General features: G+C 40.1%; 1 protein-coding gene across 1 annotated transcript in view; it reads right to left on the minus strand.

Moving 5' to 3' along the window:
* hdac11 (histone deacetylase 11) overlaps nucleotides 1-23,503 on the minus strand; it is a 57,835-nt gene that overhangs the window by 8,719 nt on the left and 25,613 nt on the right. The window contains 4 exon segments of the mRNA XM_006800198.3: nucleotides 6,834-7,012; nucleotides 11,380-11,476; nucleotides 20,956-21,018; nucleotides 21,334-21,410. Of these exon segments, the coding sequence (XP_006800261.2) occupies nucleotides 6,834-7,012; nucleotides 11,380-11,476; nucleotides 20,956-21,018; nucleotides 21,334-21,410 (416 nt within the window).

Raw genomic sequence — 23,503 nt, forward strand, 5'->3', positions numbered from 1 at the left:
CAAACCCAACCATGCTTTTGCTTAGTTGTGGTGAATAGGAAAGCTGTTTAGAGCTATTATTATTTATTTAATAAAGCAACCTACACAGTTCGTCTGATAAGCGGACGCAATGTCTGAATAAGACATAATAATACAACGTAAGATTATGAGCCTAAAGACCTTTAACACTGTGTGTCCTGTAATGTCCCAAAATCATCTGATAGAGCATCCAGCTGCCAATTGCATGCCTAATAAACTGGTTCTAAGAAACTGTGGGATACACAGAAACGCTGCGCCCAGATGATTATTAGCTTTAACCCTCACATCTTTTAACTGCTTCATTCATTCTCTGTTCTGCATTGACTTTTGAGTTGCAGGTCGTCCTCATTAAAAGAAATGTCTCCCACTGAGCTCTGATAAACCTCCAGAGAACCACTCTGTCACCGAAGCAAACATTTGAAAACTTCCAAATGTCACAAACATGAGTTTTGGGCCAGGCCCAGAGATTACGTTTTGTAGACATGTTATGATAGGATTAAGGTGAGGAATGAATTCAGCAGCTGTGGTGAAGTGTTTTGGCCCCAGCTGAAACAATGATGTGGTCTAGATTTGCTACAGCTACAGAGATTTTTCTCTGCCTAGGCTCTTCTCCATGGCAACAGGAGCTGAGCGTATGTGTCACATTATTACCAGACACTGTTTTCTCTTTTGGGGATTTCAATAAACACACTTCCATACATTTAAGCTTTTTACAGTAATTAAAAACACTTCCAGAATCAGCTATCCCTACTCAGTGCCCGATTCATCATGTATACCTATAACACATTACAACTTTACCTTTATACATTTTTCCAGCACTGACAAATGTTTGATCATCCTCTGACTGCCTAGTCATAGGTGGTGAAGTTCTTACAAGACTGCACTGTATTTATACTTCCTGTTTATAAACTACATACTACAATAAATATTGGGTACGGGACATTGACCACAAAGCTAAAGTAATAAACCTGGATGTGAGGTAAGTATTAGAAGCAGGGCTAAATATAATAACATATAGTTCGGTAAAACTCAATGTTATGACCTGAGTGCTAGAGCTGTTCGATGTAACGATATATATCGGATGACGATATAAAAACGTCTATTGTTTCATTTTACGCTATCGTTTGTTTCGTGGTGTCGCAAAATAAACTGTTTACGGCAATATTTTTTCATCGTTTTGATGGTCACTGTAGTGGTTATATTAATTTCTTAAAGTTCTCTCTTTCTCTTATATTTAATGTAACCACACTACAGACGGACAAGCGCCTGTTTTTATGCGTTGTCGTTAGCAACAACAATGGTAAAACCATTGCATGTCCGCTTGTTTATTTTCCACATAAACCTTTCACAATAAAGCTCAAGATCCTGCTGAGACTTTTCAAAATAAACTGAATTACGTGAAAGAGTATGCAGAGTGTTTCTGGATGAGAAGCAAAAAAGAGCCACCGGGTGCTAAAAAAGACAAACCTTAGACTCAAACGTTAGAACAGGCTTTTCCCCGCAGCACGCCGTGTAATAAATACAAAGAAAACGGCGGCCGTTACAACTTATGTCTAAAAATGTATAGTTTCATGCAAGGGCGTATATTTGGTTTAGGCATTGGTGGGGACGGATGATTCAACCACCGAATGCTGCCCTGTTTCTTTTTTTTTTTGTCTTTGCTTCTTGATAAAAGGAGAAACATACTTGCCTACATATGCTATTCTACCTGCTTTTAAACCATTCAAAATTACAATTCATAGTTTTATATGTGAATTATATAAAGTTAAATTACTATTAAACAAATGACTGACTAAGTATTTTAGACTTTAGTTTACTTCAACCATATTCCATATAAATCAGGTATCATACGAAAATAAAAATTGCTTCAAATACAGTCATGACAATAAAAGAATATGACTTTAAAGACTTAACATCATTAGTTCAGTTATATTACACCAACATCTCTGATACATCAGCACTAAGGGAACGCTGAATGACCTGGTGGCTTTTGTCCATAAAACTACTCGTCTAAGATTACCACAGAGTAAAAGATCTCTCAGCAAAATTATGCAACATTTTAGGCACTATTGCCCCGATCAACTCAGTGAGCTGGGATTTTTTATTCTCAACATGAACTACTGTTACAGCAACAGAGCTGCCTCTGTCACCTGATAAATAACAGTGAGACATTCCACATACATGCAGTCACACATGAGCTTCAAATACAGTCATGAACCAACAGGTCATCAGCCAATTCCACCTGTGATCTTGTATCACCATTACTCTGAGCTTTGTGTTGGTTCTTCTGTCACCTGACAAATAGGACAAACATGACAATAAGAATAAAATGTGGAGCTGCTTCAGTGTTTCTGTCAGTTTGTGCAGATCTTGACTCATCAGTAATGTTTGTAGGCTGAATGCATTTTAAAACAATTTGTGCAAACTGCACTACAAGGTGGAATATTTGCAAAATCATGACTACTTTGTGATATTTTGTCTCAAAAATTAACCCTATGAAAATATCATTACCATTAGGATGAAATTATTGTGTCTCCAACATTTTAACGTTAGACATAATTTTAACAGCCTCTGTAAACTAATATCCTGGCTTGCTTGAGGCTTTTCTCTGACACTTTCAATCAAAATTATCTGTCTCTGGGAGACTGAGATAACTAATAGTGCTGCATGTTGTGCAGTATCAAAACACGTTATGGCTACATACAATTTTAGACTGATGTGGGCCAAAGCCTAGCATAGCCTGTAACGTTATTATGACGGACACATTTTATGAGTGAGCTTGACTTGAAAAACACTTTCTTATATCCAGGTTTTTCCTTTTTGCTGCCATCCTCCTCTCCTCCTCGCAGCGCAGGCTTGCCGCTACTAAAACTAAACAGAGCTCCCTGAGAGGCACAGCCAATCACATTGGCCATATTTGTCACATGAGGTAGGACTCCAGTAGAGAACGTAATTTAGCTCTTTCTGCACCGCTGGGCGAATGAGACGTTGACAGATCTTTTTTTTTGTCTATCTGTTTTTTTTTTCTTTACTCGAAGAGATCAAATTATTGGTGGGGACAATTTAATAATCGCTGGATATTCGTGGGGACACGTCCCTTTCATGCCAAATCTATGCCCTTGGTTTCATGCATCGGTTAAAACACTTGACTCCAGCTACACGACGTCGAGCTTGAAACACTTCATGCAAGTCGAGCTGCCCGAGATTCACAGAATTTACAGAAAATTTAAAGTTTTTGTGATTTATATCGTTATCGGACGATAGATGTCTTACATCGGGATATGAGATTTTGGTCATATCGCACAGCCCTACTCCGTGCTAAAATACGGAGCTGAATCTGTGACGCTGTAGGGATAGTCACAAAAACCAAACAAACAAAAAACAGAACATATCAAAGGTATCAGACTAACATGAGTTCTCTGAACACATGCAGCCCAATTTTTGGTTAAATGTTGCTAATTGTTAACTGTGTGGTCGCTCAGACAGGCTGCATATGTGCAGCTCTGGAGGGAGAGGACAGAATGAGACACCATGGAAAAAGTAACGCGTATATAACCAAAGGAAGTGTGCCGTATCATATTTATCCTCTGTCAGATACAGCAATAAATGGTTTATTTAACCATAACGGATGGATATTGTCACGGCCAGCGGGGGGAGACCGTGTAGAGAGTGCGTGTGGTGGACCCAGGCGCGAACACAGGCGAGGAGACGGGAGTAAACTTAAACTGAAAGCGAGCCTTTATTTGGGCTGGTGCAGAAGGAAGTAGACAAAACATAACAGGGACAGAGACTGCAACTAACCAAAAACCTAAACTGGAAAAACACTAACCTGACAGAAAAGAATAACTATGACCACTGTGAACAGAATGCTGTGCAGATGCATGGAAACTGTGAACCAAATGGCGTGACGAAACAGACATGAACATGACCTGCACGGAACCTCATCGTGCGGCTGCATGAAAAACAACATAAACCAAATGGCAAACATGAACTGCACAGAATCCTGAAAAATAACTTGACTAGAGGGGAAGTAGAACAGACGACGCGACACTGACACAAAGACACACTGGGCTTAAATACACTGAGGAAGTCATCAAGGAATTAGAGACAGAAGGGGAACACAGCTGGGAGGAATAAGACCTAATGAGACGGGGGGAACAAAGCTAGAAACACTGACATAAATGGTAAATGGCGTGCATTTGTATAGTGCTTTTCTAGTCCTTAAGGACCCCAAAGCGCTTCACACTACATTCAGTCATTCACACATTCACACACTGGCGATGGCAGCTACATTGTAGCCACAGCTGCCCTGGGGCGCACTGACAGAGGCGAGGCTGCCAAACACTGGCGCCACCGGGCCCTCTGACCACCACCAGTAGGCAAACATGGGGTTAGTATCTTGCCCAAGGATATTTGGCATGCAGCCAGGAGGCGGCAGCCTGGGATCGAACCACCGACCTTCTGATTAGTGGCTGACCTGCTCTGTCACCTGAGCTACAGCCACCCCAAGGCACCCCATATGACAGGAACATGAACCTTCAGAGTAAAACAGGAAACAAGACACCACTAAACAAAGACGCAGACACGACACTGAGAGACAGACTAGACACTGAACTAAACCTGCAAGAAACATGAGAACAAAACCTACGAACTAATCCCTAAACAAGAATAACTGAAACATAGAGTCATAATCATTATTATCATCATAATAACAAAAGAGTCCAAAATGCAAAAACACACCAAAACATAACTCAAAATACTGGGTCAAACTGACCCAGAACCGTGACAGATATTGTCAGAACAGATAAAACAGTGATATGTTATAGGATTTCTCTGGTTTTTAAATGTCCTCCATTGTTGCTTTGAGCAGTTTGTGTGTGTGTGTGTGTGTGTGTGTGTGTGTGTGTGTGTGTGTGTGTGTGTGTGTGTGTGTGTGTGTGTATATGCATATCCAGTACATAACTGGTTTTAAAATGAGGTAAATACCACCACAAAAATAAAGCCAAAATACAGAAGCAGTGTGTGAAAAACAAAGTACATTGTTATGGCTTCCATAGGAATTAATAGGGTTAAGTATCATCCAGGTATGGATAATCCAAATGTATGTTAACACAATTCCCAGGAAGAAAGACATGGACAACTATCCAGTTGCTGTCGATTAACATGGACATGGACTTCGAGGGTTATATAAGTTATATAACCCTCTAAGTCCAGCAGTCAGGTTTCCCAGGAGTGGTTGTCCTAGCAAATTCATGCCAAGATTAGACTGTACAATGCTTATGTTATCGATGAGAGGCAAAACAAAATAGGAGTAAGCTTGAAGGAAGAGAATGTGAACAGTGTTGTGGAGGTGAAGAGAGTGTCAGACAGGAGTTTGTGGCCGCAAGTCAAAGGATATTAAACATTGTCAGTGCATATGTCCTACAGGACATGTAGGTGAAGGGAACAGAGGTGATGAGGAGGAGTTGGGTAGGTAAGGTATTAGGCAGAGAAATGATGTTGTTGTTAGGGTGATTAAGGACAGAGATGGAAATGTACTAAAGACTGAAGAGAGTGTGTTAGAGTGTGAGCACTTTGTGAAACTCATTAAAATAGAAAATATGAGAGAGAGGAGGACAGATGGAGGACAGTTAGTGAACCACAAAGTGTAGAGTATTAGTAAGGAGGAAGTGAGGGCAGATATGAAGAGTGGATCCAGATGTCGAGGACAGAGGGCACTGGACATTTTTATCAGACTTTTTAACGTGATTGTGGAGACTGACAGGATGCCTGAGGAGTAGAAGAACTGTACTGGCAGCTATTTTCATGAACAAGAGTTATGTGAAGAAGGTACAGAGAGATAAAGCTGATGAGGTATACCATGAAGCTATTGGAAAGAGTAGTTGAAGTTAGGTTTAGAAGAGAAATGACAACCAGTGTGCAAAAGAGCACTGCAGATGCGATGTATACTTTCAGAGTGTTGATGTGGCAGAGAAGCATGTAAGGGTGTTACAGGACATGTCTGAGGACAGCAGTGATGAGGTATATGGTAGGAGTCACATATGGGTTCAGGGATCAGCTCTGCACCCCATGTTGTTTGTGATGGTGATGTACAGGTTGACTAATGAGGTCAAACAGGAGTCTCAGTGGACAATTATGTTGACAGATGACACTGTGATCTGTGGTGAGAGTAGAGAGCAGGTGATAAAGAGCCCGGACAGGTGCAGGTATGCTCTGGAGAAAAGACGAACTGAAGCAGGACAGAATACATGTGGATGAATGAGATGGAGACAGCTGGAAAGGTTATCATGCAAGAAGCTGGCAGACAAAACAAAACAAAACAGGAGCCTGAGCTCGAGGTGACAGAGTTGAAGATTTTATTTTTATTGAGAGTGACCAGGATGGACAAGGTTAGAAATAAGTACATCAGAGTGACAGCTCAGGTTGAGCAGTTTGAACACGTGTGAAGGAGGGACAGAGGATACATTGGATAAAGGATTTTAAAGATGGAGCGTCGAGGCAGGAGCAAAAGAGGAAGACCACAAAAAATACATGGATGTAGTGCAGGAGGACAGCATGGATGGATGTGATGGGACATCTGGATATGGATAGGGTGAGATGGAGAAAGTTCATCTCCTGTGGTGACCCATAAAGCAAATTAAGAAGCACTTTCTTTTTACCTGACTATAGGTCTGCTGGGCTGCTAAACCTTTATTGCATGAGTGGAAACCCCACTGATGATGATCCAGACCTCTGGACTGTCATTTGCCTGCTCAAAAATGGCAAATGAATGCTACTCTGAAACCCTTGTATAAAATAATCAGTAGTGACAGTACCTGTGGTGATACTGAGAGTCCCCCAAGTGGGTCCCCATCCAAGATGTCTGTCCCTGCATTATAAACGATGATATCAGGCAAGACCTCATTCAGTGTTCCCTCCATGTGGAGCTCAACCTTCTGAAGGTACTCTGAGTCTTCAGTGCCCCAGTCCAGCTCCACCTTCCTTTTTATTGCTCCTGTTGTTGAACAAAAAATTAATTCAAGACTGGTGCATATAAGACGCAGTGAAGCTACCGAACATAGCAACTCAATAACCCAACTGATACAAAGTAGAAGCATTTATGGGGAGTTGATTCCAAAGACATCACTTATACATGGTCCAGGGATTGCTGCAGTATTTCAACAGGATTTCTTTTGGCAGAGTTCTGAGAGCAATAAAAGAAATGAATATTATGAGAAAGTGTAAGAATAAATCGTCGACTGACTGTAATAAAACTGGTATGGCAACAGTGAAGGAAGCCATTGATGGTATTGTAAAACGTCTGACTCGTATGTGCTTCCAAATGGATACTTTTCCTACTGTTAGATAAAGCAGGAAGTATCCATCATCTTTCCAACCTCAGATTTGTGTCTATACTTCCCCTGTTTTAATACATATTAGAAAAACTTTTTATTAATAGGTTAGACAGTTTTATTGAAAAGTGCAACCAGTTTGACATAGTATGACACTGAGACCATTAACCACCAAGTATAAATCAGTGAAATGGAAGGGTAAAGCTTGAACACGGCCCATGCCATATTTTTGGTTAACAGGAGTGGGGCTACAGACAGAGCAAATAAAGCATTAATGATACTTTAATTCGATTTACTCGTGGATGCTGATCGTAGTTTACATTTTAAAGAGCACTTGCACCTGAAAAACGGTGGTGCAAAAAGACAATGAATAAGATATTGAAAAAGATATTCAATAACAATGAATATCTACTTTGGAGTCTTTGTGTTTGTATATGGATACTTTATAGATACCTTACTGGTCCCAGGTTGGAGCCCTTTCTGCTTTCAGAACTCCTTTAACTCTTCATAAAACAGACTCAACACAGTGCTGGAAACAATCCTTAGAGATTTTGTTCCATAGCATCACATAGAGATTTTTCAGCTTTGAATTTCACCAAATCCCAAAAGTGCTCTGTTGGATTGAGATCTGCTACTAAGGAGGCCAGCTTTGTGAAATCATGCTGCTTCCTGTGGAAGCATCCATAAAAAGATGGCTACACTCTGGTCATACATTACTACATATATGTTGTGTTTAAATCATGCTCACCGGGTACTAAGTGGTCCAATATGTGCCAAGAAAATATCTTAATATATTTTACACCAAATCCTGACCCTACCTTTCAAATGTTGAAATCAACACTGATCAGGCAACATTGTTACAGCCTTATGCCGTCCTATTTTAGTGACTCTGTGTAACCTGAGTTTCTTGTTCTTGGTGCTTCAAAGTTCAGTTTGTTCCCATGGTTATAATGTGTTTATTTGAGTTACTGTTGCCATTTTCAGTCAGAGAGCTGCTGTTCATTGGAAAACTATGAGCTAGCTAAGACTATTAGCAGAATCTAAAATAACAGCTGTCAGTTTAGACACCTGTGTATTCATGTTGCATGCCTGCTCTGTACCACTGCATATGACCACGTTTTATTAATGTTCCCATTAATAAAGCTTCTAATTCCTTGTAATTCTTTGTTTCTTATTTCAGAGTTAGACACCTAAAGTTACACTTGTGAAAATTAATCTTACATATTGCACCTTTAAAGTGTACTGAATACAGTGTTAATTTTTATAGCAAATGTTGCTTTAGTTTTACTCATAATTTAGCCATCAGATTTATTTTCGTTTAGTTTCAGTTGATAAAATATAAGATTATCACAGATAAAATCTGAAGTAGATTCCTTTGACTAAAATGTTTTACCGGTGAGAGTTTCTCCACATTGTTTGCAAAAATATTATTTTCCTTAACATCAAACACGAAATGTGTCTGCTCTTCTCTTCCTCCCAAGAATTCACATTACGTTGTGTTTTAATGGGAGCATTTAATTCATCGACGAAAGTGTCAATACATTTTATCATAGTGTTTTTCCTCAAGCATTCGTTCTTGTCGCCAACGAAAACTAATGAAAATTAATGAAAAAGTTGACAAAATTATCACTGATTGAATAAAGCGCTGTGTCAGTAGGTGAAAGTGGCTTTAGGTGTAAAAACAACTTAAAATACATCTTCAGCATCCCTAGTTTAAAAAAATAAATAAACTACCGTAATTGTCGGGCTATAAGCCGCTACTTTTTGCACAAGCTTTGAACCCTGCGGCTTTTAGTCAGGTGCGGCTTTTCTATGGATTGTCCATGATTTTTGTGATATCGTAAGACGATTTGTTTTGTTTGTTCCGCTGTTGTACGGCACTACGTTGCCTGGCGGAAGGGCATGTGATCAGACACACAGTATTGGGGTTCAAGAGTGGTATGTTGGTCACATGTCCATCCGCCAGGCAACATAGTGCCGTACGAAGTAGCGCGAAAAACAAACTTCAAAGTAGCGCTACGCGTTCAGCGGGAGGGCGTGGATGACGAGCGGCGATAAACTTGCGAAAAGCAAGTTATGCTCAACTCCACCGGTGGATTCTGACAGCGTGGAAAAGTGTGAAAACATCCATGATCACCAACGGATTTCGAAGGGCTGGACTGCTGCATGATGGAGAGGAGGACAGCGCCACGGCCCTTCTGAGGGTGTTCGACTCTGACACTGACAACGAGGATTTGTTTGGTTTTGAAAGAGACAACGAAGGAGAGAAGCGGAGAGTGGATGACGAAGCCATCCTGAGCCTGTTCGTATCCGACACTGGAGAAGAGGACTTTGGTGGTTTTAGTGCGCAGGAAGAAGAGAAAGATGGTGGTGAATGACTGACTTTTCTTCTTGTTAAAGCTGTGTCACTGCACCTGAGCCTAAAAGGTAGGCCGAATCTATTTTTCTGGTGTGCTGTAGGTTATTGTTATGTACGACATTTGTTACTCATTTATGAAGCACAGTACATGTTTCGTACTTGTAATTACCGCTACTTGTACATATACCTAAAAAGTTATGCAAATATGTACCCATAACTTGTTTTTCAAAATATTAATAAAAGGGGTGTGTCTCCAAACAGCCATCTCTTTCCTGACAATTCCCTTTGTGCATATTCTCTTACATATGATAAGTCAACATTGACACACCTGCGGCTTTTAGTCAGGTGCGGCTAATGTATGTACAAAACGGGATTTTCCCCTGATTTTAGCTTGTGCGGCTAATATTCAGGTGCGCTTTGTAGTCCGGGAAATACGGTAACCAAACTTCTATAACAAGGATGCTGGATGTTACGTGTCTGATCTTCAACACAGTGGATGTGACATGTAAAAGCAGCGCCCACATCAATCACATGTTTAACCAGCAATACATTAAACTGTAACAATATGGTCAATATTGTTCCCTTTACCTGTATTTGTGTATGACGGACACTGGAGAAGATGGAGATCATTTATAACAAGTATCAAGTAAGGATGCCAGACCAATGTGTGATTTAGCTCCTCCGACTTTTGTTTATGAGACCTTTTCATGTATATTTTACAGTTCTTTAGTAATACTCTGTTTCTAACATGATTAACAAATCAAACTAAAACAACATTGATTTTTAATAGAATATCAATGTAGGTAACTGGATTTCTTCATTCTAAAATTTTACAATTCTGCAGAAGTGCTTTAACTCCATTTATACTAATTAAACTTGAAAAAGGTTAATTAGAAAACCTTAATGTTTTTAAACAGAATAAGGCTGTAAAAGCAGGACGAGCCAGTGCAACGGCACATTAAAGTCAAACAAAAAGTTCTTGGTAGTTTTTACAAGACTTTCAAGAAAAAAAAAACATAAGCTTGGGCTCTAAAGGTACAGAGAAATAAATGTGTCTCAGAGAAAAATATGAAAAAGAATACGACTGCAGTTTTTTTTATCTTAAACAAGCCAGAATATACATTTATTTTACTCTCTTAAGGGGACAGACAATTATAAAATGTCTTAAATTCAATTAATTGTGCAAAGCAAGATAACTGGATGGAGGACGGAGAGAATTTCTTTAAGGCAGACTGCGACATTTGCTCTGCAGAGTATTGTTAGAATCGGGGCTACACAGTGGAATGTGGTCGCTGTCAGAGAAGCTTCAATGTATTGACAGATTAATTTGTGCAGAAGCCATGATTGTGGTGTTGCAGGGACGCTGCGTGCTAGATTTCCCACTGAGTGCTAACGGAGTGAGTTGTAGTGCTCGGGGAAATCACAGCATAATTAAAACACAGTGACATCTAAGGGATGGGAGTGGGGGAAGGCAACTAACCACTGCTACTACCTCAACCTTGATGGGGTATTTGGAGAAGTGTTGGGTTTGTTTTTCTCGTGCATTTAAGTCCTACAGAACATGTGAACGGCATAAACCTGTTTGAAGGTACAAATTATTTCAAAATTGTTATGAATTGAAAGGTCAAAAGAGGCAGTTTGAGAGGAAAATCGACTGTGCTTTTCACTCACTTTTGGCATATTCGTCTCCAGGATAAATGTAGCGATTATACATATCCATGATGAACACTCGCCTGTCGTCCAGGAAGTCGCGCTCGTGTCCATTTCCCTGTAAAACAGCAGGACCACGTGCCATCAAAAAAAACATTTTGATGCTGTCGCTGTTTCTCCAAACATCATTAAGCACTGACAAACTGAATCAAGTAAGCCTCGTTCACCCTTGAAGATGTCTTTGACAGTCAGCTACAGTACATCATTTGAAAGTGCCGAGGTCCACACAGGTGTCCCTCAGACCCATTTGTTTACTCGAGACATGCTGCGCTGACTGACAGCAGCAGATGAGGAATAAATAGTCTTGTCATCTGAAGGCATTAAATGTTAAAAATGCTTTCAAAAAACTCACGGCTGTTCCATCACTTTTCATTCCCTCCCCTCCATTTGTCACTCAGTGTCTGGCTGCTGTCAGGAGATTAGGCTTTGTGCCAAGTTTAGTAGTACTGGATGGAATAACGGATGTAAGGGCTGTTCTGTACCAGCTGAGCATCATGCTCAATGACTGTGTAATGCATTTTTGTATGATGAATGGTAAAGATGGCTGCTTGATAGGCTCTCATGTCTGGTTCAACGACAAATCCAAAGCAAAGCAGGGCTTAGGACTGCAATATCTATAGAAATTCATCATTAAACTTAAATATTACATTTATGACAAATGTCACAGATAAATGCAGAACTAAATATAATAATGTTTATATAAAAAAATAGCATGGATCTAAAACAATGACAAATGAACAAAGCGGTGGGCACAGTGTCACCGAGGAGCCAACATTAGCTCAAATGCTGTGAAAGCAGAGAAGGCAGATGCTGCATCAAGAGCAGACAATTAAATAAAGAATCACCAGTCTCCAGAACGCTGACTCCACGACAGTTTCACTGTGTGAACAGCTCAGTCTGACGTTGTGGGTTTGCTTGTGAGAAGTAAATCTCTCTCAGCTGCAGTCAAAAAAGGAACGCTTGCAGTGGGTTGATGCCATGATGTCCGTCATGCATGTCATGGAGTGGCATGACATGCATGACGGAGATGCAGTGGCAAACATACCATTTCTAAAAGAGCAGCAATAAACCACACTCTGAGTCTGTAACCCAAACTGTATTCCCGCTGGATTGTTTATTATTAATTACTTTTCATTTAATTATTATTATATTATGAAACTCCCTGATACCAAACTCTGACTTCACTTTATGTGAAGGCTAAACTTAGTAGAAAACATGACTTTTTTAGATGAATGATATTGACAAACATTCGTATAAATCCTGAAGAAACTAGAAGTACTAGTTATTTAGTGAGAGTGAAACTGAATATTACAGCAATTATTATTCAACAAGAGGGTTTGAGGATATGTTTAGGCTTAGTTTTCCATGAATAAATAATGGGTCAGTTTAACATGTTGTTGAGGTTGTATTTACCACATCTTAAGACCTGCAAAGGACCAGATCATCTTTTTATTATATGATGATGATGCATAAAACCTCCAATTAAAAGAGGGCACATTTTCTTTTACTTGATTGTCCGCTATAGCATTGAATGTCAATTTGGACTGAGCCTTTTTTTCTGGTCTCAATTTGCAAAAAATGTATTTCAATGAATATTACAATTTGATTTATAATAAATTTCCTATCATCGAGGAAACCGAGCCAAGCAGCCAAGTCAATTTTGATGAACTACTTTATCAAGGCCGTGCAGATCTATTACAGCCGGTTTGCTGTCGGGTAATCCAAGAAGAAAAAAAAAGAAAAAGAAAACCTTTATTTTTATTTTTCTTAAACCATTTGTAATCAGCTCTCCCATCATCCATCAGCAGCCCATATAGACATATAACCCGGATAACTTTAGGTGTGTGTGAATGAAAACAACTTCTGAATGAGGGGGAAAAAGTCTATATTAGAGATGTGCTGGGACATTATGATCCTATTACTCTGGTCAGAGAGGACAGAAGAGTATCATAATAATCAACAGATACAGTTATAAAAAACTTTACTCCATTACTGGAATTGATTCATCAAACCAAATAAAAATGGTTGACTCCAGTAATCTATATATTCGTAATCATAAATTTTTGGGGTGTTTTTATTCTTAAAGTGAAATCAAAAATATCATGCATGGTTGTCCCTCTAAAACAAAAGGTTTTGAAGAGCATGTGGGTGGGGCTACAGTGCTCAGCCAGAGTGGTGTGGCAAATAGCAAATCACAGGTATTTATGCAGCAATTTTCTGCTCTTACTGAGCACTCAAAGTGCTTCTATACTAAAAGCCATATTCACCAAGGACACCTCGACATGCGGTTTGGAGAAAGGTAAGTCACATTGCCCTCTTACAGCCACCGAGCTCTGTCCCTTAGACAACCACATTAAAGAGGCAAGACAGTAGTAGTGATGTGGCAAGCAGAGATCACGGGATGTCAGTTAAATTGACCAATTGTACCACTGCGGGGTCCAACAATGAGTCCAAGGATTTCATACTGATACCTAATGGCAGCCAGGGTGCCATTGCCTAGTCTGTGGAGGTCTCTGTGTCCATGCATGGTTAAGCCTTCACAGGCCATCAAAGACTCACCACCAGACTGCTCATGGTGGCCAATGTTACAGACAGGATAATGTTCCCCACAGCTTTTCCAGACCCTGAAAATCACAGGGTGCAAATACCAAATATACAGGACCTATACTAGAGGAGCCTGGGTCCTCAGCCCACCCTAATGAAGTCAGTCTCTGATTGTTTGGTTAGAGACATTCACACCAGTGGTGTGTTGGAGGGCACTACAATGTCCATCCTGTTCCTCTTTGCATATCCAGTCAGAAACAATGATGAGGGAAAACTGTCCAACTGTAAACCCATTCCAGTTTGGGGATTGTCTCATTGTTGACCCTTTAGTGCATCAGTTGTCAGTGTTGGGAAGGTTACTTTTAAAATGTATTCCATTACAGATTACAGAATACATGCCCCAAAATGTATTCTGTAACGTATTCTGTTATGTTACTCAATGAGAGTAACGTATTCTGAATACTTTGGATTACTTAATATATTATCATGCTGTTTACAACTACATGAATGCACTATTGCTGTGATTTATTACTGTTACTGAAGGTCCAAACCATAGGAAAGGGACCTCTGGCTAATACGGTGGGTTCTGTGTCGGCTCGTAGCTGAAAACTAGCTTTACTTTGTTGTCTGGGTCAACTTTGCTAGCGAGAGACAGAGAGAGGCGTTGAAAGGCTGCTCCAACAGAACTTATTGTTTTTGGAGGAAAACACGAACACGGTGTACAGTCGAGTCTTAATAGCTTACTTACAACTGGGCTCGTCAGGCTCTCTTCTTGGCTGCAGTGGTTATTATTATATTTACATGCTTCCAGCTCCCGTTTTTGCTCGATGACAGCTCGTACTTTTCCTTTTTCTGCCTCCCTCCCTCACAGACACATAACGTGTATGGCAGTCCATTCTCCCTGCAGCACGGACTACACTGCCCATGATGCTACATTCTTTAGAGCTATACCTGTAGCATTCTGCCTATTAGCTTAGCACAACAACAACAAAAAGGCCTCTCTCACCCAGGAAACAGCAGAGAGAGCGCGTCACCCTGTAACCATGGCAACCGTAACGCTGCCGCCTGGAACAACAGAACGTAGCTGTCAAACAAAACCCAAACAGTCCTGACCCGCGACAATATGAAACAGGGAAGTACCGCCGTGTAATCCATTTATTTCAACAAAGTAACTGTATTCTAAATACCACCTTTTTAAACGGTAACTGTAACGGAATACAGTTACTCATATTTTGTATTTTAAATACGTAACGGCGGTACATGTATTCCGTTACTCCCCAACACTGTCAGTTGTTAATTTCAGTAACAGCAAAGCAGCTGAAACCGATTAACAACACCCTCTGCTACATAACTGACCACATCAACATCCCACACGTTTCACTGAATAAACTCTGTAGAATAGTATATACATGACAGGAAATACAGAAAAGCAGAATACATCCTATTTTAATTGGTAACCTTGGATGGACGTGTAATGATATACACACAGATTGTTTTCTTTCTCCTCTCTTTTTTAATAGTTTGGAGAACTTGAGATGAAGACTGCATGTAGCACATAGGTTAAAGAATTTGAAAGACCCACCTGAAGCTTCTCCACAACAGCCAAGACATATTTATTTGCTCTTAGGTTACTTTAGAGATGCACTGTAGACATCACATAATAAAAATCAAGACACGGATGCATCTGAAGGTTATAGACAACTGTAACTTTTGCATGTAGTTGTATTTTATACTGTATGAATAAACCAACATACTGAACTGAGGGGTCACACTGACTTCTTTTAGAAAATGACTACATAAGTGAATGCCCTGTCCTCTAAATCTAAAAGATATGTGGAGACTATAAATCATCTCATATGCTGCCTGAGCTCCTGCTGCCTCCAGTCTTATTCATCTTATCTTCTTCCTCACATCCTGTACTGTACAATAAAAGACTGCTGTTTCACTGTCATTTGTTAGTGTCAGCTGAAAGCCTTCAAACAGGATTTTTCCCTCAGTTATTTGGAACATAAATCCTCCCTAACTGAGCTTGAACATCTGTATTAAATATAAGAACCATCCATTAATGCTTAACAAATCAGAATCAAAGAGTATCAAAGAAAAATCCCCTTTTTCCATCTCAGAGATGCAGAGAATATTTATTTAGGCTGCTGACTGTTTATACACATACACTGTAGTTTTGTTGATTTATAATTAATGTCTGTTTTAATTCAATGCCAATAAAACAGAGTTAAAGTCAAAATTGGAACACAGAATAACAAGGTTTCAGTACGGAAAAGAAACATTGATTTCAAAATGAGAAGCTGTTTAGAAAACCACGTCTCATACATGCTCACCCACGTAGTGATAGCATATCCCATTTCATTTCACACTCACAAATAGAGATTTATAAAAGTTAATATAATCCTCAGGCTACAGACACAAAGACAAATTTCTGATCTAATGAGGACACACGTACGATCTTTCTCGAAAAGGTGTTCATACGAAAGGTATGAACACAAAGTGACAGCACAAAGCAAAGATGGAATCCGGCACAGAGACTTTAAAGCGATCCCTGCGGTGATTCAACTGTAGAAACATTAACAGGTACAACAGGAGGATGTAGACTGACTCCTCATCAGTTTGTTAACTGTTCAGAGTCTGGCTGCTGGCCTGGGTTCAAAGTTCACTCAGCTTTACCATCACTCTGGGTTCTTGGCTAGTTTAGCATTAGCATGCTGTCTGTGCAGCTGCTTGCAAAGAGCCAAAGTTGTGTAAGCAACATAATGCAGCTGTTTCTGTGCTGGTGCAAGTGGAACCAATAAGCTGAATCGCTAAGCAGACTAAAAATTCCAAGTAATGGAAGTACTGGTTCTTGTTTCCCATCCCTACTCATAAAGCATAAGATGAGTATTTGTCCCTTTCTTTGTATTCTATATTAAAATATTCTAACTATTATCTACGTTCCAGAAAAAAAAAAGAACACAGGAAAGAAAAGAAAAACACAAATTAGTGAGCAAACAAAAACTAGCAACATTTTAACCCCCTAATCTCCTAGAATGGGATTATTTTACCCACCATCATCATAAAATTGTTGCATGTCAGTGATGGTGAACGGTCCCTGGAATTTCTAACTGTACTGATGTATTTGTCAGCATCAGTTGTGTTTTACCAATGTATAGTTAAAACATTAAAAGTTTCAAATACAATCTTCAAAACCTTCAAATGCTAGAATGAGGACTGCCTGAAAAAACAGAAGACCAAGAGTTCCCTCTGCTGCAGAGAAAGAGTCCATTAGTGTTGGCCACCTAAATTACCAGCTAGCTTCACCTCACATTAGAGTCTGAATCAATCCTTAAGGGTTTAAGTAGTAGACCTTTCTCAACATCAACTGTTACAAGAAATTGTGTGGATAAAGACTTCATGACTAAACTGCTGCAAAGAAACCAGTACTGAGGGAGGCCAATGAAAATTGGATAACTTCTTAGGGAAAGAAATGTAAGCAATGGACTTTGTGCCAGCGAAATCTTGACAGTGGCTTATAGTGTATGTTTGTTTGTGTGAGTGTGTGTGTTTGTGAGAGCGAGAAAGCAGAAATCATTCAGTCTAAGCCTGGTTGAGATGATTTGGAATGAACTCCTTGGAGAATGAAGGTGATAACTTAAAAGCTGGTTGACAGTCCCAAGGGTCTTTGTGAAAAAGTTTAAACTTATTTCAACAGTTTGAAGTATTGTAGTGGTGCATCGCCAGCAGGCAAAGATGTGTACATGAAAAAAGAAGGCGCATCCATGCTTAATTAAATACGAGGGCTGTGAACTAGTGTACGCAACAAAAACACAAACCCAGATATGTCTGAAAGCGAGCACCACTTGTCAGCCACTGATGATGATTTGGTACAAAATACAATGCAGTAAAATGCTGCGGCTGCGACCTTGTGTCGCTGCTTGGGCCTTCCTGCGTGGACTTTCTCTGGTTACCTGAGCTACTTCTCACAGTCCAAAGACGATGTTAGATTAACTGTGAATGCGAGTACGAGTAATGGTCCGTCTCTGTGTGTTAGCCCTGTGCCACCTTTCCACCTCACCAGATGCTGTACCTCACTTTGTGCCCTTTATAGCTGACCTAGGCCAAATGGTTGGGTAAAAAATTCATTAATATAGCTGGCCCACCCCAGCATTTATTCAAAGTGACGAAATCTGTGATGCAATACTGAGCTATGAAAAAACACACTGCAGAGATGTCATCATAGCAAACGATTTCAGAAAACATCAGTGATTGTCCTGGTACAGGTAAGTCAGGTTTGAACAGATTCTCTCCTTCCAGACATGGTGTTGCTCTATATTGCAGAAAATAATGAACTGTTCCCCTTTATTAAGCATTAAGTATTATAGACTAGGGATGGGTATCGTTTAGGTTTTATCCGATACCGGTGCCAAACCGGTACTTTTGAAACGGTGCTGGTGCTTAAAGAATGGAGAACACAAACTTTGTCCAAAAACCTCTCATGTTCAGCTGTTTTCCACTTTTTCTTTGGTCATTTTAGTCTTTTTGTCCAGGGTGAAGGGAGCATCTGCCATCAAACAAGAAGACAGCCACATGTAGCTATGATGATGTTTGCTAGTTCACCTTACATGTATTAATGTAATAATGTGGTTAGCTTACACACGAACAACATTAAGCGACTCACGCAGAGAAGAACAGCTGCTGCTGCATCATCATCCTCATCATTTCTGCTACACTGGCAGGGCTAGGGGCCAGGACTCTAATCTTCAGGTTTTTGGGGGATGTTGCAAACTCCGGGTCCGATAACAGGCACCACACCCGCAGTAGATGTGCTCGGTGTGAGGTCTCGCAGCAAGCTATCAAATACGGCGCATTTCTCAGCTTTTAAAAAAACGCTATGCGTCACCAGGTGTTTCATCAGATTTGAGGTGTTACCTCCTTTGACAGTATCACAGTATCAGCTTAAAGCACTTGTTGCAGCTGCTGAGTTTGCATCTTTTGCTGTGAAGTACAGCCAGACTTTTGACCGCTTCGCTTTGGGCATTTTTAATCTGTAGCTTTGCTCTAAAAGAACGTACGTACCTGGCCCCGCCTACTATCCTCGGAAACATAAAATGATTGGCTAGAATCTAAAGTGTATGACATCTCAGGGGAAAAAAAGCACCGAAATGTGCGCTGCTTTTCGGTCTGGTTACTACCGTTTATGACAGAACCGGTGCCTATCATAGACTATATAATGATCAACAGATATCTGTATCTGAGATCATAAAATCCATATTTTGGGTTTCGCATCACACACAGGTGATGCTTAAGAATATGCTCTCAGAGCTGGACTCCAAGCAAGCGTCTTATAAACTCAACCTAAAAATCATTACTGCTTTGCTGTGAAAAAGCATCCCAGCGTTGTAGAATCTATTACACTGCTCACAAGAAAACGTTGTCATAGTAAATGGACCGATACTTATATAGTGCCTTTCTACTCAATTTGAGCGCACAGAGTGCTTTCAACTACAAGTCACAGTCACACACACATCTGTACAATGCTTTTCTCTGTACCTCAGCACTTCTATCCAATATTCACACACATGCAAACACTCTGGATGGTTGCACTGGGGGCAACTCCGACACATGGACAGGAGAAACCGGGGATCAATCCACCGACCTGCTCAACCACCTGAGCCACAGGTTACTGCTTTTCTCTCAGCCCAATTATCTGCTAAGAGGGCAGTGTAGGTTTATTCTTTGGTCTTAATGAATAATTCACTCAGCATCTATATTGATCCCTACCATTTGTCAATAGATATAGGTTATTACGTGCAAACTGGTCTCAAAAATGAATGCCAGGCTATTAATACAAAACAGCCTTGAACCCAGGTTGTTAAGACATCATCAGTGTTTGCATAATTCTTAAGCCTAATTGGTGGTGGATACAAGTCATTATGCTGAAAATACATCTGAAGGCAAATATATGTTAATCAGGGTCTTAAAAAGGTTGAGTCATTGTTTTCTACAGCTTAAGTGAGTTCAGCCCACAAATGATGCACAGCATTATTATACAGTGTTAAATGTATTACACCACCACCTAATGCAAGTTTTATATCAAAGCTGCTTTAAACTAACAGTACTGGTAATTACCAGATTAATTGTTAATCCACCAGTATGTACAACCTCTTTAGTCATAATTTATTTTTAATTTCTAAAATAAAACTATTGTTGTTATGATTTTTTTTTTTTTTTTTTACAAATGTACTGTTTTACAAAAACAAAGAAAAATAATAAAGAACATTATTATTTTTGATTAAGATGCCAAATTACAGCTACTTGCATTCATAAACAAATACACCCCTCCACCTCTTAACATAGCAAGAGGCCCCCGCTGCGCCCCAGAGGGACACATGAGCAAACAAGTGAGTGAGACGGGGATTAGGTCAGTGGGGAAGTATCCCATGATGGATGGAGATCCCTGCATTTAATCAAAATTCTCACAAAGTATATCAAACAGTTTTTGGAAACATGCAGGAATACAGAAATATGATGTCTGGATGCTGTTTTTTTCACTCATTTTCCTCAAATCTCCACAACAAAGGTGAAATGAGCAAGAACAGCATTCATTCTGTTTTTTCCAACATTATTGAAAAAACATCAGAATGAAATTAATCAATATTGGCCTTAAACATTTTTAAGCTGTAGTTGTAAGAATTGTTTTAATTAAAAATATATCAAAAGTGATTCTTTATCATGGTTAGGACACATTTTTCACAATATGAAAAAAGCCCAAACAAACAAGTTACCTTACATTGCTGAAGACATCCCACTGTTTGCGCAGGCCTGTATGCATTCGGCTGTTTGTCAGCGGAGACGTTTTAAGATACATTCTGCTGAATCTGATGCTAAGGGCCAAATTTGCCTGCAGGGAGCCTCTGGCGGTAAAAGTGGGGCTATTTTGTCATCAATGATGGCTGCTAAGCAGTGGTGTGAATTGACATGGAGAGAAGTGATGTATCGGCTCACCTGATGAGCATCCAGATCGATGATGGTCACCCTGGAGATGCCTTCGACTCTCTCAAACAGAAACTGAGAGACAAATCAGAAAATATTTGCTTTCTGAACACACATCCCCAGCATGAGAAAAACGTTTACATCTCACATGGATTTAGATTAAAAACTCAAGCAGAACAATGTTCACAACGCCCACATTAATCTTTTAACTCATCCATAAAGAACAATGAGCTTCATGCGATTCCTGTTTGTACTTTATGGCTATTCTAGTGAAAACTGTGCATTTGGGTTCATGCCTTGATTTTTAATAATGGCAGTTTTAACAATGAGTGTCAAGTCAATGTGTTAAATAATGGGGAATCTAAAAAAAAGTGTCTGATTCAGTTTTACCTTGATGGCCAAAGTGATGTCAGCATAGGCACAAAATCCACCTCCTCTGTCGCTGGAGCAGTGGTGGAAGCCTCCTCCTGGGAAACAGAAGATTCACAGGCTCTGTCTCAGGACCATCAGGGCCATTAGACTAACCGAGCAGGTTTCTAAGAAGTCCATTATTCAAAATGGCTATAACTGCCGATTTAAAATGGGCTGTTATTGAGTTTATTGCACCTTATAAAAATGGCTGCTTTTCCCATGTGGTATAACAGTGGGACTACTGACACCCAATGGGACTGTTCTAATGCTGCTAATGCTAGGACAGCAGCAGGCTACAGGGAAAAGCACTGTGTGAAGAGACCTTTTTAACAACTGGGATGAGAAGCATTCGTTCAGGTTAAGAAATATAGTCTCCTCTGACCTGATTTGGTCATTAAAATACAGAGAAATATGTGGTGGCTGGTGAAATATGACGATCATTATTGCCTAGCTTTCAAAAACAGTCCTTTATAAGGGTTCTTCATCCTCATGGTGTTGAGAAAAGATGTTTCTATATTTGTGTAAAGCTAACTGAAGGCTGTGCTATATTAACATACAGTTGCTCTCATAAGTTGATATACCCCGGAAGAATTTATGATTTCTTAACCATTTTTCAGAGAATATGAACGATAGCACAAAAACTTTACTTTCATTCATGGTTTCTGGAAGGCTGAACATATTTATTGTCAAACAATTGTGTTTACTCTTTTTAAATCATAATCTCAACACAAACTACCCCAATGACCCTGATCTGAGTGAACAGCCCCTTTAACATCAGTAACAGCTAAATGAGACTCTTTATCTTCTCAGTCAGTAAAGCTGCCCATTGTTTTTTTGGATACTATTCAGACAGACAGCAATTTAAGGAGAACATGCGGCTAAACATGTCACTCCTGATTTGATTGCTGCTAGCGAGTAGGCTAGGAGCTAAGGGGACAAGAGATAGTACTGTGGCGGGGCGTGGTCTGCAGCGCGGCTGCTGGAGAGGCGGACGCACCTGAGCGGCATCCACAATCACGTCTCGCCGACCTGTCGCCATCGTTGTGCAGGATGGCGCTGAAAAGCAGCGTCTGCGTGTGTGTGTGTTAAGACGACAACCAGAAATAAAAGTGTATGCTGGAAAGTGTTGGGATGTGGTCGATGCTATCATGGATCGTTTACAGTGGTGCCGAAACCCGGGATTGGGGCGCGGCAGACACGGGGAAGACTCTGGCCCAAATGCATGAGTGAAAGAAACTGTTTTTTCATATCATTCACATTCTCTGAAAAATGGTTTAAAAAAAATCATTAAATCTGCCAGGGTATGTAACCTTATGAGCGCAACTGTAACAATAAAATAATATCAGTAGATGCTGAACTAACTTGTTTATCCTGCACTACACTGCAGAGTATTTTCATGCAGCTTTTAAATAGAAGTTAGTCTGCCTCCGTTTGTTTTGGAGCATGTTTCACAAAAAAAAAAAGTCACATGTATGGATCCAATATCTGATTTAAAAACATGAGGACTTACATGTAAGCTTTACATTCACAGTTTAACACCACTGAGCAGTCCTTACCTTTAATCTAACCTCTTCTTCCTCTCCTATTCTGTCTTTCTTATCGTTCTCCATCCCTGAGTGAAGTTAGCTCTCTTTCTCTCTCTCCCTGTGAAATACAGCAGCTGGACCTTTAGCAACACACTGTGTGACAAACTGCACACAGTTTGTGTGTTTGCTGATGTTTGTTAAGCTGAAAGAAACGCTGCATTTGAAATTACCTGCCACTTAAGGAAAGTAAATTCCCTTTATGCTAAAATAATAACTCTGAAAATGCATTAAAAGTAAAAATCATCTGCAATGATGAGCACACTGCACCAGTCAGCTGTGGTGACAAGAGAGCCTAATGTGAAAGCAAAGCTGTTGATTTCCCAGTCGATCTACATTCCTACATTCATTAACTGTGGGCAGTGACCAGGATGACCAGGATCCCTCCCAGAACCTCTTAAGTGAGATCTTTCTGACACAAGCCCCACAGCTGGCCCAGGACACATTGCAGAGATCACATCTCTTGGCTAGACCGGGACTGCCTTGGTGTCCCCAAGACAGCTGGAAGAGTTGCCCAGGGAGAAAATTCTGGGCACCTGTGTTGCTCCAGTGAACAAGACCCTAGT

This window comes from Neolamprologus brichardi, chromosome 5 (assembly GCF_056152115.1).
Source record: "Neolamprologus brichardi isolate AB-2024 chromosome 5, ASM5615211v1, whole genome shotgun sequence".
Lineage (NCBI taxonomy): Eukaryota > Metazoa > Chordata > Actinopteri > Cichliformes > Cichlidae > Neolamprologus > Neolamprologus brichardi.